At 42.6% G+C, this 16,558-nt stretch overlaps 1 protein-coding gene across 3 annotated transcripts in view; it reads left to right on the top strand.

Moving 5' to 3' along the window:
* TP53BP2 (tumor protein p53 binding protein 2) overlaps positions 1–16,558 on the top strand; it is a 57,108-nt gene that overhangs the window by 11,804 nt on the left and 28,746 nt on the right. For 2 of the 3 annotated variants that reach the window (XM_064415386.1, XM_064415385.1), the window contains exon 2: positions 12,315–12,462. In XM_064415386.1, coding sequence (XP_064271456.1) covers positions 12,315–12,462 — 148 coding nt within the window. Of the gene's footprint in view, positions 1–6,206; positions 6,347–12,314; positions 12,463–16,558 lie in introns of those variants that run through there. The other variant, XM_064415387.1, reaches the window with a different exon arrangement.

Raw genomic sequence — 16,558 nt, forward strand, 5'->3', positions numbered from 1 at the left:
CAGACCTCCCAGGAAAATGGCAGGGAGCTCTCCTGTGAAATACCAGGGTGGACTCTGCCATGGCTTGTGCCAGGCTGTGTTCCTGAAGAGTGTTGCTGCCCTGTACCCTCTCCATGCTGCATCTTCCAGCCTTTTGAGAACACCTTCTGCTGCAAGGAGAGGTCTGTGCAGAGGAGCCATGGACACAGCACTCTGTGCTTCTTGCCTCTGCACTCTTGTGTCTCTGTGCTGTCCGTAGGTCTTGCCCACAAGGCCCTTCTCAGAGTGATTTACCAGTGTTGCACAAAATACGTTGTTATTTAGGGTACTTCTCTTGCAAATAGTATTTAGCTGTGTTGGCTTAAGAGAAGCTTTTCCACCTCCAGGGAAGCTGAATGAGCAGCCAAGTAGTACCAGGCTGAAAGGGACAACTTCTGAAGCTCTTGAAGCAAGAGGCGCCTGGCATAATATGAATGTTATTTGTTTAAATTCTGCTTTGTTTAATTCATTTAAAATAGGTGTGACATCACCTAAGCAACCACCATTCTGTACAATACTGTTCACTGTCACGACTTTGGTGACAACCTGTAAAGCCAAAAGCCACCCAGCAAGCTCTGCTGCCTTGCCCTGCTGCACTGTTCTCCCTTCACTTCTCAGCTGGTGTGTCTGCACAGAGCCTGCTATTGCCTGGAAAGAGCTGTGGGGAGTGAGCAGCACTTAAATAAAACCTGTCAGACAGTGATCAGCTCTACAATCTGCCACCCTTCTGCAGCGTCTGGTAGAGTGCCTGAATGTTTGGGATACGAGTTAAAGTGTGGAGAGCTCCACATCACAGGAGCAAAGGTTGGATCAAGCAGGTTGCTTGGGCTCGTGGGCTGACTGAGGGGACAAGATTTCTCCTTCCCAGTTCTGCTGTAGTTTTACATATCCTGTTACTGTAAAGTGTTTGGCTGAGTCTGTCTGGACATTCATCATTTCTCGTGTTGGACTAGCCCCAGTGATCCCTTTTAACCTGCAAAATAACAACAAAGATCCATCTGTTTTGTTGCAAATGCTCAGTGTGTCCTCTGTGCCAACTGAATGGGTGCTGCTTTAGTTACTCATGGCTTCCTGTGTGTTGCAGCCCAGAAGAAGTAGGACAAAACTCCTCCTTAGTGGCTTTGAATAATAATAATATCAGCTGTTGCCAAATAGGTGTGATCACCAAGCACAGGCATTTTGTGCTGGCCATCTCTGGCATGGCTGGTGGCTGTGTGAGTTGTCTGCAGTGCTGTGTGTCCTGGCAGTCACCTGGATGTGACAAGTGAAGGTCATTCCCATGCAGCAGGAGCGTGTACCCACCCAGAGCTGGTGGTGAGTTGGGAAGGGCTGCCCTTCTGCAAAGGTGTGGTGTGGCATTACACCTAATGAATTTAATAGTAGGATGCTGCTCAAATGGATGGTCTTGTTCCTTTGGTTTCCATCCACACCCAAAGCCATGTGTCTTTTGTAGCTTCCCCTTGAATTTAGTAAGGACTCAAGTGATGGTTTGTAGCAAATCAAGGCAAAAAGGAGCTAAAAACATCCATGTTGGAAGTGATTTGTCATGGGGCTGTGCAATCACAAATAACTGGTAGATTTGGCAGGATCATGGTGTACCTCAGCTCTCCATTCAGGAGCAGTCAGATGATACCTTATCCTCTTCCTACCCTCCCTTGAGAGCTGGCAGTACAGGGGAATTTCTCCACCATCTTTGTCTATTGTCACTGCAAGCTGGACTACCAAAAACCTCATTTACTCTGGTGATATTTAGAAGATGTAACAAGGAAGCCTCTACATTGTAACAGCAAATATGTAGGAAGACAGAGCAGATTCTGAAAGTGATAAATAGGCACACTATTGTGCTGTGCGGTCTGAAAATTTCCTAGTTTGGGTTGGTTTGGGTTGCTTTTTGCTTGTCCTGCAGGTAGGTGGCTGAAGAGCACATTCTGGAATTGGAGCATAAAGGAGATGTCAGCCCAGCCTGTGATGTGCTGAAATGCCTCTGAATTTGCCATTGTAGTAATGTGTTTTAGGGTACCAGACTGGCCAGCTTGCATCACAGAACAGCCCAGTGTGTCCTGTGACTTTTCCTGCACTGGAATTAATCTGTGTGGTTAAACATGTCATTGTTTCAGATGCCAGAAACAGTGTGTCCTCTGACCTACCTGTGTGTGTCATGAGTGTTTTGGTTTGGAGTGTTTTATGGAGGTAGGACACAGGTTTTGACAGCTGTTTTCCTGGAGGAGTGACTAATACAATGTGTTTTTAAAAGTGTTTGGCACAGAGCTCTGTGAAGTTGCTGGGTTTGGAGTAAATGAGTGTTCTATGCTGCTTTTTTTTTCTTGACTTGCTACATGATTTATTTTGTGTTGCTATTACATCACAAATCTGCTGCTCTCTCTCTCTCTCTTTTTTTTTTTGATACTGTTTTAGATACATTGACTCACAAAAAAAGAAATTCCTCTCTTCTGCTTCCATACCCTGCCCTCCCCCATGGGTGCTCCCACCAGCACAGCCCCCTGGTATCAGTAAATAGAATTTAAGTGATAAATGTGCTTGATGTATGGGTAGGCACTTGCTGTATGATAAATGTGACTTTGCCTTGTGTGTTCTGGTGGGCTGAGGTGGAGTTGCTTCCTGGTGTGAATGTTGATTGTCTTTTTATTGGTGAGATTATTATGAGTTGGCTGGAAAAGCAGAAAAGGAGAGTTTTTAAACCCAGGAAGAGTTGGTGTCTTAGGCAGTGGGAGGTGTGGTGTGGGTGGGGAAGGTGCCAGATCCTGTGATAGCCTGTGTTGTTTAGGTGTAGGTGGTGTTAAATATGCCTTTATCCCTGATGCACATCTATTTTTGCTTTCCTCCAGGAAGAGTCTTGTCTTGTACAAAGTCTTTTTTTATTGCCAGGAAAAACACTGGGCTTTCTTTCATTGTGAGAAAGTACCTGCATTTTAAAGGACTGTCTTGAGATGTGTAATTCTCCCAAGTCCCCACAGGGAGCACTTACTGTGGCCCTTTTTTGGCCTCTGGCCGTGAAGGAGGCTGAAGGAACCATAACACTTATTCCCAGTGGGGGGAAGCTCTATTACTGCAAGAGCAGCCTACTTTCTTTTTTATTTTCTTTTATGAAGTTATTACCGCCTTTTTTTCTTTTGTACAAAGACTTCCTCTGGGTTTGACGTAAGTACAGAAAATTGAGATGATTCAGGCTTAAGCTTGAGTTTGTAACCCCACTCATTATGCTTGGATGTTGTCTTGGCTTTGGGATCATTGGGAACAGCCCATGTTTTGATACTGAAGAATGGGAAGAGGAGCAACTGGAACCCCCCCTGTGATTATGTTGTACCAGTTGGACTGTTCCCTTTTTCTGTAGTATGTATCTATTGTAAGAATTACATGGTATAATTTTTTTATCTGCCTGAAAGTAACAGTAATTTCATTTTGCTTGTGTATGAAATGTTTATAACTTGGTGCTGAATTTGGAAGATGAGGCATAGTCTGCCTGAAGGGGCAAACCTCCAAAGATCCAATTCTCCTTTGCTGGCTCCAGGAGGAGGAGGAGCAAGCTGCAAGTAGGGCACCAAGAGTACAAGCCCAAACACCATGTGTGGGCTTGCTTTTCTGACAGTCAGCTTGCAGGAGCTGATGGTGAAGTGTCCAGCAGTGCAAAAATGGTGTCTGCAAGGAGCCACGAGGAAGGATTTGGGGAGAAAGGGAAAGAGTATTTTGGGGTGGAAGGGAATATGTTGAAGGAGAGGAGCTACACAGATGGCAGTGACAGGGAACTGTGAACGTGCTGCTGTGTGTATAATATAAACAATATATGCAGGATTTGTTGACTCTGTGTTTCTGCAGTTGTGTAACTACATTGGTGCAAATTCAAGTGGATTCAGGTCTGAGCAGAACGAGCTGTAGATGATTGGTGTTGGCAAATGTGGATGCTCGGTAAAAGGCTGTGGTTTCCTATGTGCATTACTGAAACCAATGTATTTTATATATCTTACAGGCCAATTTGTTTGGTTTGTATCCTTGTATTGGGTTTGTATAGCCAGGTTTTGGTGATTGGGGGAGGCTACACAGGTGGATTCTGTGAGAAACTTCCAGAAGCTTTCTCCATGTCCAGCAGAGGCAATTCCAGCCAGCTCCAAGATGGCCAAGACTAGTCTAGTCAGAAATGGTGGCAGCACCTCTGGGATAACATATTTAGGAAGAAGGAAATAAAAGATATTGTGCAGATGTAATTACGGCTGGAGAAGAACTGAGTGAGAATATGTGAGAGAAACAACTCTGCAGACACAAAAGTCAGCTCAGGAGGAAGAGGAGGAGATGCTCCAGGCACTGGAAGTAAGATTCCCTGGCAGCCTGTGGTGAAGACTGTGGTGAGGCAGCTGTGACCCTACAGCTTTTGGAGGTCCACAGGGATGCAGAGATCCCCCTGCAGCCCTTGGAGACCCCCACTGGAGCAGGGAGATGCCTCAGAAGAGGCTGTGGATGGGCTCCGAACCTGTGGAAGAGGCTCCTGGAGGAGACCTTCAGACCTGTGGAGAGAGGAGCCCATGCTGGAGCAGGTTTCCTGGTAGGACCTGTGACCTTGTGGAGACTCACCGTGGAGCAGGCTGTGCCTCTGAAGCACTGAACTCTGAAAGTTTGTGGAGAACTGTTACCCTGGGGTGGATTCACACTGGAGAGCTTCATGGAGATCTTTATCCTGTGGCAGGGGAAGGACTCTTCTCCCTGAGCAGCAGCAGGAACAACATGTGATGAACTCACCACAATCCCTATTCCCATCTCCCTCCCTCCTTGGGGGAAAGAGCTAGAGCTGGCAAGGTGGGGGAAAGGTCATATTGTACTTCTTATTGTCCTGCTTTGAGTTTTTCAATCATAAATCCAATTAATATCTCTGATTTGAACCTGTTTTGCCTTTGACATTATTTGGAGAGTGATCTCCAGCTTCTTATCTCAATGTATGAATCCTTCATTATATTTTGTCTCCCTCATTCATTTGCAGAGGGAAGTGATAGAGAGGCTTTGGTGGGAGCCTGGCATCCAGCCAGGATCAACCCACTACAAACTTTTAGATTTTTTTTTTTTCCCTACTAAATACTGATGTTGCAATCGATACTTGCAGTGTGAAAGTATGGGTGGCTTTAAAAACCACCTTTGAGATTTTCTTGCCTTGTGTGATATGTGGTAGCTCAGCCAAGGAATGAGGAGTTAGGTTGCTCCTGTGCTGAGTGTTCATCCAAAATAGTGAGCTTTATTTGCATAGACCTTTCTGGTGTCTGGCTTGTGGGAGGACTTTTGCTTTCTTGTGTATGAAAATGCCTGAAGAAAAATGTCAAGTTGGAAAATGTAACTTGGGTTCAAAGTAAAAGTCTGTTTGGAAAGCTCTCTGAAAGACTGGGTGCATAATGCTCAGCTGAAAGAAGGGGGATGTAGGTCAGGAATCCTGTGTTTACCAGTCCTGATAGACTTCACAAAATCAAAATTGCTAATCTAAGGTAATGATTTTCTACAAGATTTGGCAGGAAAATTGTTATTGCATATTCCTCATTAGTAAGTCTGAACTGCAGTGCTGAGCTCTGTTGTTGAGGTTGCAGTCCATGAAGTAGAATGAGAGCAAACATCCATCCATTAATTTCGGACAGTAACAATACTTGGCCAGAACTTGGACTGTTTCCCTTGCAGCTCTTCAGATTCCCATCATGATGATTCAGATGGCTGATAGTGAGATGTACTGTGGCATTTGTGCTACAGCCTTTGCCCAGTTGAACTAGCATATACCATAAGCAGATGGCTTTCATTCTGTTCTCTCACAGTAAGGATAAGAGGGAGAAAAAAAAAAAAAGGAGAAAGCTTTCTCTTTGCTGCTTTCAGCTCATTTTCCCCCATCCCTTCCTGAAAGTGCACATAGATGTACGTTGTATTTTAAGTCCTGGAAAAAATTGACATTTTTATTGAAGATAAAATACAAATACATAACAACCTTATTGTTTAAAGTAAAAACTACCATGCCATTGAGAGTAAAGGCTCAAAGTCTTGTTTTCTGCTGCGATACAATGAAAAGGGAAAAGGGCTGTGCTTTATATAGACTGGGAATAATCTGAACAATCCCATGGTGCTTCCTACTGTACTCCACCTACCTTGCATCATAACTTCCTTTCCCGTATTTATGGCCCAAAGCCAGTGCAAAATAAACGGAGTAGGAGGGCGAGATGGCAAGAGCTGAACTCCGTGCGTTTGGGTGTGGCTGGAGGCAAGTGCTAAACTTTACTCTGCATTTCTCTTGAGCCCTTGTTGAACAGCTGAATATGGAAAGGATCAGGGACAGCAGTCATCCCTTGTTCTAGTAAGTCTATTATTATCTTTTGCTTACCTTAATCTTTTGCTTACCTTAATCTTTAGGCACAATAAGGGAGGATGTTGCCTATCGAAGGACGGTTTTCAGGGTCTGAGGAACTTCATGCAGAAGAATCACTGAATTATTCTGTTGTTGTGGTATACTTTGCACTGAATGGAGAGCTGTAACTGTGCACCAGCTCTGACTGCTGCTTCTCAGAGCAGGAAAATGTGCTGTTGTGCAGGCTGTCTTCTGTTGTTTAGAAAGTTGCATCAAGTCAGCAAAAATATCTGTTTTAGCCACTGATTTCTTTGCAGCCATCTGGGGAGGTGCAGCATCATTGCTCCCACTAGGTAAGATGCAAGACTTAAATTTAAAACTCTTTGTGTGGAGGGGTTTTGTATTTATCAGGGAAGATGTAGTGGTAGTTTAAACTGTGGGTAAACGCAGTAATTTCTCTCACCTGTACTTGAAATGTGATAATCTATTAATTCTAAAATTTCTGTGTTACTAGTTTTTCAGTTAGCTAAAACTCACTTCTAAAATTACATTTTAGTTCAGGATGTAAATTCATAGAAACTGTTTAGGTTTGAAAAGACTTAAAAGAATGACTTTTAATGTCTGCTTAAAAATGAGAGCTGAGAAAATTTGTTATGCAAGCTAAAACCATTACTTAGCTGTGTTATGGAAATATAAAAACCTTCAACACAGGTAATGAGTGCTTGAAGGGATTAGGTTTCAGTCTGAAATGCAGCTAATAAAGAATGTGGTACAGAGTGATATTATTAGCTCTGATGCAAAGTAACAAAATGAATCAAATTTTCCAGAGGCAGTATGCTTGGTTGGCTATGAAATAATGGGATTTGCTCTGCTGTAGCCTCCTTGTGTGCCTCAGTTTCCCTGCCTGTAAAGTAGGAAACCGCTTGCTTGTGTCATGACTTCCTGGTCATAAAGTGCTTTGAAGCTGAAGGATGCTGTGTGAATAGATGCCATGGTTTGTGTTGTATGGTGCATGCTGTGCAGGAAGCCTCCATAAAGTTAGGAATCCAGACAATAGTGAAAAGCAGGGTTAGGTTGTTATTTTTTTTATATATTCCCTTCTTGATTATATTTTATAAGGAACTGAGTTTTGCTGACTGTTGCCTGTTGTTGACGTTTTATGATCAGAGTTAGATCTTTCCCTAGAAATGTGGGGAGGTGGGAAATGTGTCCCTTTTAACTCAGGTAGTTTCAGGAATTAATTAAGTGTATTTTAATTTACATCATGCCCCATATAAGAGTGTTCTTCTGAATATTTGAAACCTGAATACTTGAATGCTATTAGTGTATGAATTAGAAAGTATCCAATTTAGCACCCTTTTAATTCCAAAGATGAGTAGCATCAGCTTTATGATAACTAAGGAATAAGAGAAGTCTGATCCTTGCAGAAACACCATCAAAGCTACAAAGTAAATTGCATTTCTATTCCCCCCATTTTAATCAATAATTGAGGCCTTCTGATCTAAGAAGGAGTGATTCAAGGCTTTTGATGTGAAATGATATCTTGTTGGATGGATGGGAATTATAAGACATATGTTTGCTCAGGTTAGTTTTTGAAAGTGGTTTATTCTGGGTTTGGATTTTTAAAAGAAATTATTTTGTTTTTAGTTTTTGTTGTGTGGCAACAAAGCAGGAGCCAGAATAGAATGTGGTCATAGCCTAGCACTTTAACAGAGCTAGTCATTCTTAAATATTTTACTTTCAGTTGAAAATGTATTTGCAGATGTTGAGACCTTTTGTATTTAATATTGGTGTAATTGTATGGAATGATCCCGTTGATGAGCTCAGCAATGAATGGGTCAGATTTGCAGGCAAAGGTGAGGCTGTTTGATGTGCAGAAGAGATGGAAATGGCCCATGATTTGATTTAATTTATGCCCTATTCTGCCCTTCTGTTTGGTTGCTTTTCTTGCTAAGCTCCCTTCCTGTTCCTGGGTGTGTTACAATCCTGACTTCATGGCTGTAGTTGGAGTTCATTCATAAATAATATGAGTTGAAGCAAAATTATATATTTCGTGCTGGGGGTACTCAAAGTTGTACTTCACACCAATGTGAATTTTTAAAATATTTGTGACTTCAATGGCAGGCTTTTTGAGACACGAGGTCCTTTATTTCTGTACTCTGCTTTTCCATCCAGTTGTTTGCAAGTCAAACACTGCAGTCATTCCTTGCAAAAACTCTCCCTTGCTTTAGCTGCTGTGACCTTGGGCTTCCCTCTGATGTCCTTGGTGCAGCCGATCGAACTGCCTCATTTGGTGGCTCCATAACTGCAAACTTTTATTTTCTAAGCTGGAGCAGAGTCAGCTGAAATCTGTGATGTGATTTTAAAAGGAACTGCTTCAGTAGATACACAACACCCCTAGTTTCTCCCAAAGTATGCCAAAGTACTGCAGTGCTTTTATATTTTAAATCTTTTCAGTACCTATAGTGAGCATGGTTTTGGGCTGGGAAAAGGAAGGGCAATCTTCTAGTTTAGATCTTAATTTAGGGATCTGAGTCCTGTTCAAAAAATGCTTGGTGTGTGTGCTGGACATTCATAAAACTCAATTTTTGTAAGTCTAGAGGAAAAAAACCTCATCCAAGGCTATATGGAATTGTCAGATGTTTCAGTAATTGCTCTCATGCTATCTTAAAAAAAATTACAAGGTCTGATTGAAATTTGTCTTTTTTTTTAATCAAGTGGTTAATTTATGCCTAGTTTGGAACTGATTTTTTTGCATGTTGGGTTTTTTTTTTTTTCTCCTCTGAAATTGCTGGATGTTTGTATCCAACTGTCTTAACATCTTCAGTTTCAGGGAGGAATGAGAAACTGTTTTGTGCTGTAGGTGGATGTAGGGATACCAGCTTATGAACAAAGTGTCCTGAGAGTACTCATTTCCTTTGTTTCTTGTTGCCACACAGCAATAAAACAGTGATACAAACTAACTGGTGGGGTGGTTAATGAATGTCACAGTTGAACCATTCCCTTGGGAAGCAGGAGCGAGTCCTGGGGATCCCAGCTGGAGGTGGTGCCAGCCACAGCAGCCACCAAGGGTGGTGAGCAGCACCGAGAAGCCGCAGCAGGAGTTTGGTTCTCATTGGTCTCTTCATCTTTCCCACTCTTCGCTGGGAAGAGGCATCTCTGTGATGGATACTCTCTGGTCAGCTTGCCCTAGGCTCCAGCGTGTCCAGGTGGGCAGCAGGGTGCCCCAGGAGGCCCTGCAGGGCAGTGGTGGTGACAAATGTGACACCGTTTGGTGCCAGAGTAGCACAGCTGCTTGCAGAACTTGATCATCTCAGCATTGCCCCTGGAGCTGAAGGGAAGCAGGAGGAGATAACACCAGTATCATAACATTGTAGTTGCTTTAGACTCTAAGGACTTGAAGGTGTGTTTTTGAGGGAATTTGCAGTTTGGTTGCTTTTCCTTTCCTTAGTTCCTAGAGTATGTAGGCTAGAGGTAATGCAGACACTCCCAAGTCCCAGCAATGGCCCCCACACAGCAGGTTTGAGTGCTCTTGGCTTAATGTATTAGTAATTATCCTGAGCATTGTGGATGGAAATGGCAGCTCGTGATCCTTCCTGTGTAGTTGTCTGCATTGCTAAATCCTAAGGATTAACAACTGGATATAGACAGGCACACTGAAGAGTGAACAGCCCAGCTAGGGTCAAATTAGGTCTGCTTTGTGTATAATGCCATGGTTTGTATAATTTTCTCTTAATTCCCATCTGTGAGCTCATCTTTTAAATTAACAAATGTTATTGCAAACACACAGCCTGTGCCATTTCTGAATGGCATTCCTGTTCTGAATACAAGGTTGTACAGCATTAAATGTGAAAGGTTGATATGTTTTACATACCTACATAGCCCTTCTGCAAATCTATTTGGGAACTTCTTTTTTATTTTATACTTTTCTGCCCCAATAATTGTGGTTAAGAGATATTCTTACCTGGCTGCACCTGACATCCTTCACTGTCAGGCTCCTCTAGGGGAGTCAGAGACACTGCATCTGAAAGGTAGTGTGTTCTGTGACTAAAGATTAAAGCCAAGTGTCAGAGTTCCTGCTTGGAAAGCTTTGTCCCTTAATTTAGGTCACTGCCTCCTTGTGCTATCGACTGCAGAACCCATTGTGCTCATTTTCACTATACAATAAGTGTGTGGTAAACTGATCCTAGCTACTTCCACATTCTCTCTCCTAGTTTCCCTCCTTACAAGCTCCAAGTTTGGCTTTTTTGTTTGGTTTTCTTGTTGATTTTTTTTTTTTTTTTTTTCCCCTCCCATAAAGTGACAAGGAATTGGGCAGGGGGATGTAGCCATCAGGCAGTTTTGAGCTCACTTTCAGCAGGCTTTTTCCTCTCTGTGAATATTTGTAGAAGGTGTTCAGGAATTGATCAGAAACCTTGTCTTGGGGAGCTGGGCAAAACCAGTGGCCAGAAATTCTGTGTTCTTGGTGTAGTGCCAGGGCCCAAAAAACAGTTTGCAAGTGTTTACACTGCCAGAAGTGGGCTACATACTTGCAGTCTGTGTAACAAGATGTGCAGAGTCTGGAGTGGTTTTGTCAAAGCTTTTAAAAGAGTAAAGGCAGTCTCTCGTATAGGGTTGAAGGGGATCTTGGCATTCAAAAGCGCCCTGGAAAGGCTTTGGAGACATCAGGAATGTGTATGGTTGTATTCCCTGAGAATCCCCAACAGCGGATTCCTAAAGCTGTGAAACAGATGGGGCTAAATTTCTCTTTGCAAAGGCATAAAAAACTCTAATTCCACAGTATTTACACAAAATCACAAAAATAGTGCATGTAGTAATGGGTTTTTTACTTTTTGAAAATGATTATTTAAATTTATTTAGAAGGGTTTTTATGCCTCTCCCCCCTTGTTTGATTTGGCCCCTTTTCCTCTTCTTTGACCTTTTGAACTGTTGCTCCTAAGGGTGTATACCCCCTTCACCCTTTAGAAATGAGGACAGGCAAGGATTTGTGTCTTTTCTTGAGAAAGCACCTTTTCCATCTGTATGAAAAATTGATCCTGAATTGTATAGGTTGCTGTTGCTTGAAATGCTTAGTGGAGCAATTGCTTTCTGGAGATATTTGACTGATTTTTGCTTTACTGGAGGCCGTGTGACTAACAGCCAGTTGAGACTAAAGTTGAGAATTGGGCTCAAGAGAATTGACATTAATTTTTAGCTAGCAGCTAAACTTTGATAGCAGTTTAATATTAATGGCATGTAGCTAGATGATGCTCAGAGGCAGTAGTCATCAACATGGCAGCTAAGTTTTCAGAGTGCTCGTTTAGTAGTTGTGGCAGGAAAGACACAAACAAGAACTTCTGTGTGGTGTGTATAAACAGAAAAACTAAAGATCAAGGAACCTTCTCCAGCTGTGAAGAGGAAGCCAAGTAAAATATCCTTGGTTTCCTGGAAATGGGGTTTGGGGGGTGACCTTGTATTCAGGCTGAGACTAAGAGCACAGCAAGCTGACTTGTGTTTCTAGGAACCTTTCTATGAAATATGTTACAGAAACGCAAATTGTGTTTCCACTCCGCTACCTATGTGGTAAACTCTGGTGGTTTTTTACATCAGATGTAATTACCATTGTTTTTCACTCCTAATGAACTCTAGTTGACTGTTTCTCCTGCTGTCTCAAATGATTGCAGGATACATACATACCTAGTCAGGTGGGAGGAGTTCTGACACCTCACCTGAAGACGGAAGGGGGGAGCACCAGATCCAGATTTAAAACTGAGTAATCCTCCAGCAATGTAATTTAGTTGAGCAGGGGATTACTTCTGCAGCCTCTCTTGCTTATACCTTAAAGAAATTCGGGGTTGTTTAGAAAATTGTACCCATTGTAGTTGATAAGATGTTATCTGTGTGGGAAGGAATGCATTTAACAGCAGGCTGTGGCTCCAGGTGCAGCCTGCCTTTGTGTTGGAAAGTGACCGTGTGCTGTTGCCTTTGTCTCCTGCAGATGTTTCTGACCGTGTACCTCAGCAACAACGAGCAGCACTTCACAGAGGTGCCAGTCACCCCCGAGACAACCTGCAGGGATGTGGTGGAGCTGTGCAAGGAGCCTGGGGAGAGCGAGTGCCACCTGGCTGAGGTGTGGTGTGGCTCAGGTAGGTCAGGCTGTGAACTGCTGGGCCTTCTCTGCTCCCGAGAAGGCAGCACATGGAGACCTGCAGATGTGATCCTGTCCAGAGAGTTTCTGCATTACCATTTCAGTGGTTTCTTCATCAGACTGGCTGTGTGATAACTCACCTGCAAGAAGGGTCACACGTGCAGAACTGAGTGAAAAGCAAAAGGGAACTTGAATGTGCAGATGTTTCTGTGTCTGTGCAGCCCTTCTGTGATTCAGATGAGTCTGAGGGGTGTGAGAGAGTGTTTTTCTCTTCCTCCTCCTCCCCACAGTGGGATCCCAGAAGTCTTTATGGAGGTTTTGAGGTACTAAGTATTGATAGTTCTGTGACTAGTTCAAATAATTTCTTTAACCCCACAGCCATTTTCACTTGCAGTGGCAAAATAAATTTTTTGTTTTCTGATGACGCCTTCAGTGTTATCAATTGCCTTGGGGGTGGATGGGAAGGAGTGTGTTAGCAGAAGTAGTGGGAGGTACCTGGTGTGAAGTGCTCTAAAGAAAGTGGGTGACAGGGAGGATGGAGAAGCTACTTCTGACTGTCCTTTCAAGCCTGTGGAAAAGGGGTTTGTGCATGTGGCTCATTGTAACTTTTAAAAAATTTTCTATGTTCTTCTGATCTTGGGAGTTCAAATCTCTCAAACTTCTGTGCTCCATTGGAACTGGAAAATATATTAACAAATAAAAGCTAAAATATTACTAAGGTCTCATGGCTTAAATGGGGAAGGGCTCTGGACTATCTCCTGTCTCCATGGTACTCATTGGATACTGGGAGCCATCCAGAGGCATAAGATAGATGAATTCCTGGCAGGATTTTGAGTAATGAAAAAGAATTATGTCTAAGCCAACCTTTTTGAGATGCTTCAACAAGATTATAAAAGAACCAGATGATAAGGGCTTATATTTCTCTCTTCCTCTGCTGTTATCTCAGGCTCACATCTGTTAAAAGAAGTCTTTGGTGAGATGGATGTTTATTTAATGCTATGAGATACCTGAGTTGTCTCTTGATATTTACTTGCTTTTGACAGAGATGTAATATTTCTAATATTTCGATGTCTAAAAAATGGAGCAGAATTTTTTTCTTCTCCTTAGAAATAAAGAAGCTTTGCTTCATCAATGATAATAAAAATAAAATCAACAATTCATTATGGAAAGAGGTCTTCTAGGAATGTACTTGAATTGTACATCTTTAAATCAACACAATACTGAAGTCCACAGTGAAAGAAGTAAAATAAAGGTTTAGGTAAAACTATTGAATTTATAGTTAGCCTTAATGCCCGCATCCTGTTAAAGAGCACAAGTGGCTGTGATGAGGGACAGGGTTCTCCTGTTGGTAATGAAGTTGGGGCTGTGCTAGAGTGGGCAGCTCCTCTCATGTTTCCTGAACCTGGGTTCTTGCTTGGCTTTTGAGATGATCATGTGGTGTTTGCTATAAAGGGCAGCAAGATTGTGCTGAAATCAAAGGAGAGCACCTGTGGGAAGAGGCAAGTGAAGTCTGGCAGTACTTGGTGCCCAAATGTTCTGGTTAACCTGGAAAATGAGCTTCTGTGTGAGTGGGACAATAAAGTATGCAGTGTTTTATTTATACCATCAAATTATCAGCCTCTAGTGAGTTATCAGTATTAGTCAGAGAGGTGTAAGAAAATAATCTGGATACAGAAACATAAAGTGAAGCAGAGAACTTTTTCTGAGATTAGTCTTTGCAGAGACATTATGAGACACTCAAGAACAGATATCTAAGACAAAAAAAATTAGTCCATTCTTACAGTGAAAACCTTGACAAGATCATTGAGCCCAGCATTTGCCTGAACACCACTATGCCAACTAGACCATGGCATTAAGTGCTATGTCCAGTTGTCTCTTGAACATTTCTAGGGGTGGTGACTCCACCACCTCCCTGGGAATCCTGCTCAAATGCTTAACCAACCTTCAAGTGAAGAAATTCTTCCTGGTGTCCAACCTTAACCTTCCCTGGTGCAGTTTGAGGCTGTTTCTTCTTGTTCTGTCACTTGTTACCTGGGAGAAGAGACTGACCCCCACCTGGCTGCAAGCTCCTGTCAGGGAGTTGTAGAGAGTGATGAGGTCTCCCCTGAACCTCCTTTTCTCCAGGCTGAACAAGCTCAGCTGCTCCTCATCAGACTCGTGCTCCAGAGCCTTCCTCAGCTCCATGGCCTGTTGTATTTGCAGGGATTCCTGCTGTAGGGAGGAATGATGAATTTGACTCTATGATTTCAGAAGGGTAATTTATTACTTTATAATACTATGTTATATTAAAGAATACTAAACTATACTAAAGAATACAGAAAGGGTATTTACTCAGTGTGAAAAATATAATAATGAAAACTCCTGACTTTTTTCAGAGTCTCAACACAGCTTGGCCCTGATTGGCCAATGAGTGAAAACAACTTAAACAAGAATTAAATGAAACAATCACTTGTAGGTAAACAATCTTCAAACACATTTCAAAGGAGCAAAACACAGGAGAGGCAAATGAGATAATAACTGTTTTTCTTTTCTCTGAGGCGTTTCAGCTTCTCAGGAACAAATCCTGGGTGAAGGGAATTTTCCAGAGCATGTGAATACCACAATGACCCTTCTCTGGACTCTCTCCAGCACCTCCATGTCCTTCTTGCAGTGACAGCCCAGAACTGGACCCAGCACTCGAGGTGTGGCCTCAGCAGTGCTGAGCACAGGGGACAGTCCCTGCCCTGCTCCTGCTGCCCTCACCATTGCTGACACAGGCCAGGATGGCAGTGCCCTGCTTGGATGTGCTGGCTCGTGTCCAGCTGCTGTTGACCAGCACCCCCAGGTCCTTTTCCACTGGGCAGCTTCCCAGCCACTCTGCCCCCAGCCAGTAGCACTGTTTGGGGTTGTTGTGACCCAAGGGCAGGGCTCAGCAGTTGGCCTTGCTGGAGTTCCGAATGCAGTTCCCAAGTGTACTTGTTAACAAAAATACATTTATTCAATAGCGTTAAAAGATTTGAGCCCTGGATTCATGCATGTTGCTTTGGATAAAATACGTCTTAAGCATCTGTGTAGCATCCAGCAACAAACATTTGCAAGATGTTTTCATATATATTCTGGATTTTTTTTGGCAAGGGGAGGAGGCAGTGGGGGAGAGAAATACTTCCAGCTTTCTGCTAATCTCATTTTCGATGTCAGCAAAGTTTTCCATCTTGTTCTGCCAGGATTAGCCACGATTTCTGTTTTGTTTGCATATTACACTGAACAAATTCAAGTGCTTTAAAACAAACATGGTGCAGGACAGCTAACCTCTGGGGATAGAAACAAAGGATTTGTGTTGGAAAATGACTTCTCAGACTTCAATTATTGGGCTCCTTCTTACATCACTTGTTTCTTTCTTTTTCTGACACTTGCTCAGGAATTTTAGTTTCTATTGTCAGAGCTTATTAAGCCTACTTTGAAAGATTGCTGCAAGTGTGCTTGAGGCACTTTGCTCCCTGAAGGGGGCAAGTTTACTACTCTCCCTGTCCTCCTAGTTTTGCTTGAAATTTCGTGAATATCAAGGCAAAATTTCTTGACCTTCCTATTATTGTCAGAATTCTGTTAGGCAGTTACCTTGCCTGCTGTGGAAAGCGGTCAAAAGGAGTGCATGTATAAAGATCTCCTTTTTTTTTCTGTATGAGAGAGAAGGAAAAAAAGAAAACTGATTGTCCATTCTTCTTGAGCTTTCCAAATTACATTTGTTTGGTATTTGAAAATCTCTTTGACCTTCCTTTGAAGCCAGAGAGTGGTATTGACAGAATCCTTGTGTAAAGGGCATCTCCCTTGATTATAGAGTTTCAGCTGAAGTATTGCTGAGCTGCTAGAAATCTGCCTCATAAGCCTGCTGTATAGCCTTCAAGACAAAAATCTGCCCGTGGTACTGTTGATGTTGTTGTTGTTGTGTTTTTTTTTCCCTTTTTTTCCTTGAATTAAGGTTTAGCAGATGAGGAACGTTTTTTGCTGTCTAGACAAGTAACCGCCAAGAGACGGCTTTTTCTGTAACAGTGACCTACTTGCTTATTCTGTAAAGCTAATCTCTTTTGACAGTGACTCCAGAAATTCTCCTTCCTAGA

The sequence above is a fragment of the Passer domesticus genome, chromosome 3 (genome assembly GCF_036417665.1).
Source record: "Passer domesticus isolate bPasDom1 chromosome 3, bPasDom1.hap1, whole genome shotgun sequence".
Taxonomy (NCBI): Eukaryota; Metazoa; Chordata; class Aves; order Passeriformes; family Passeridae; genus Passer; species Passer domesticus.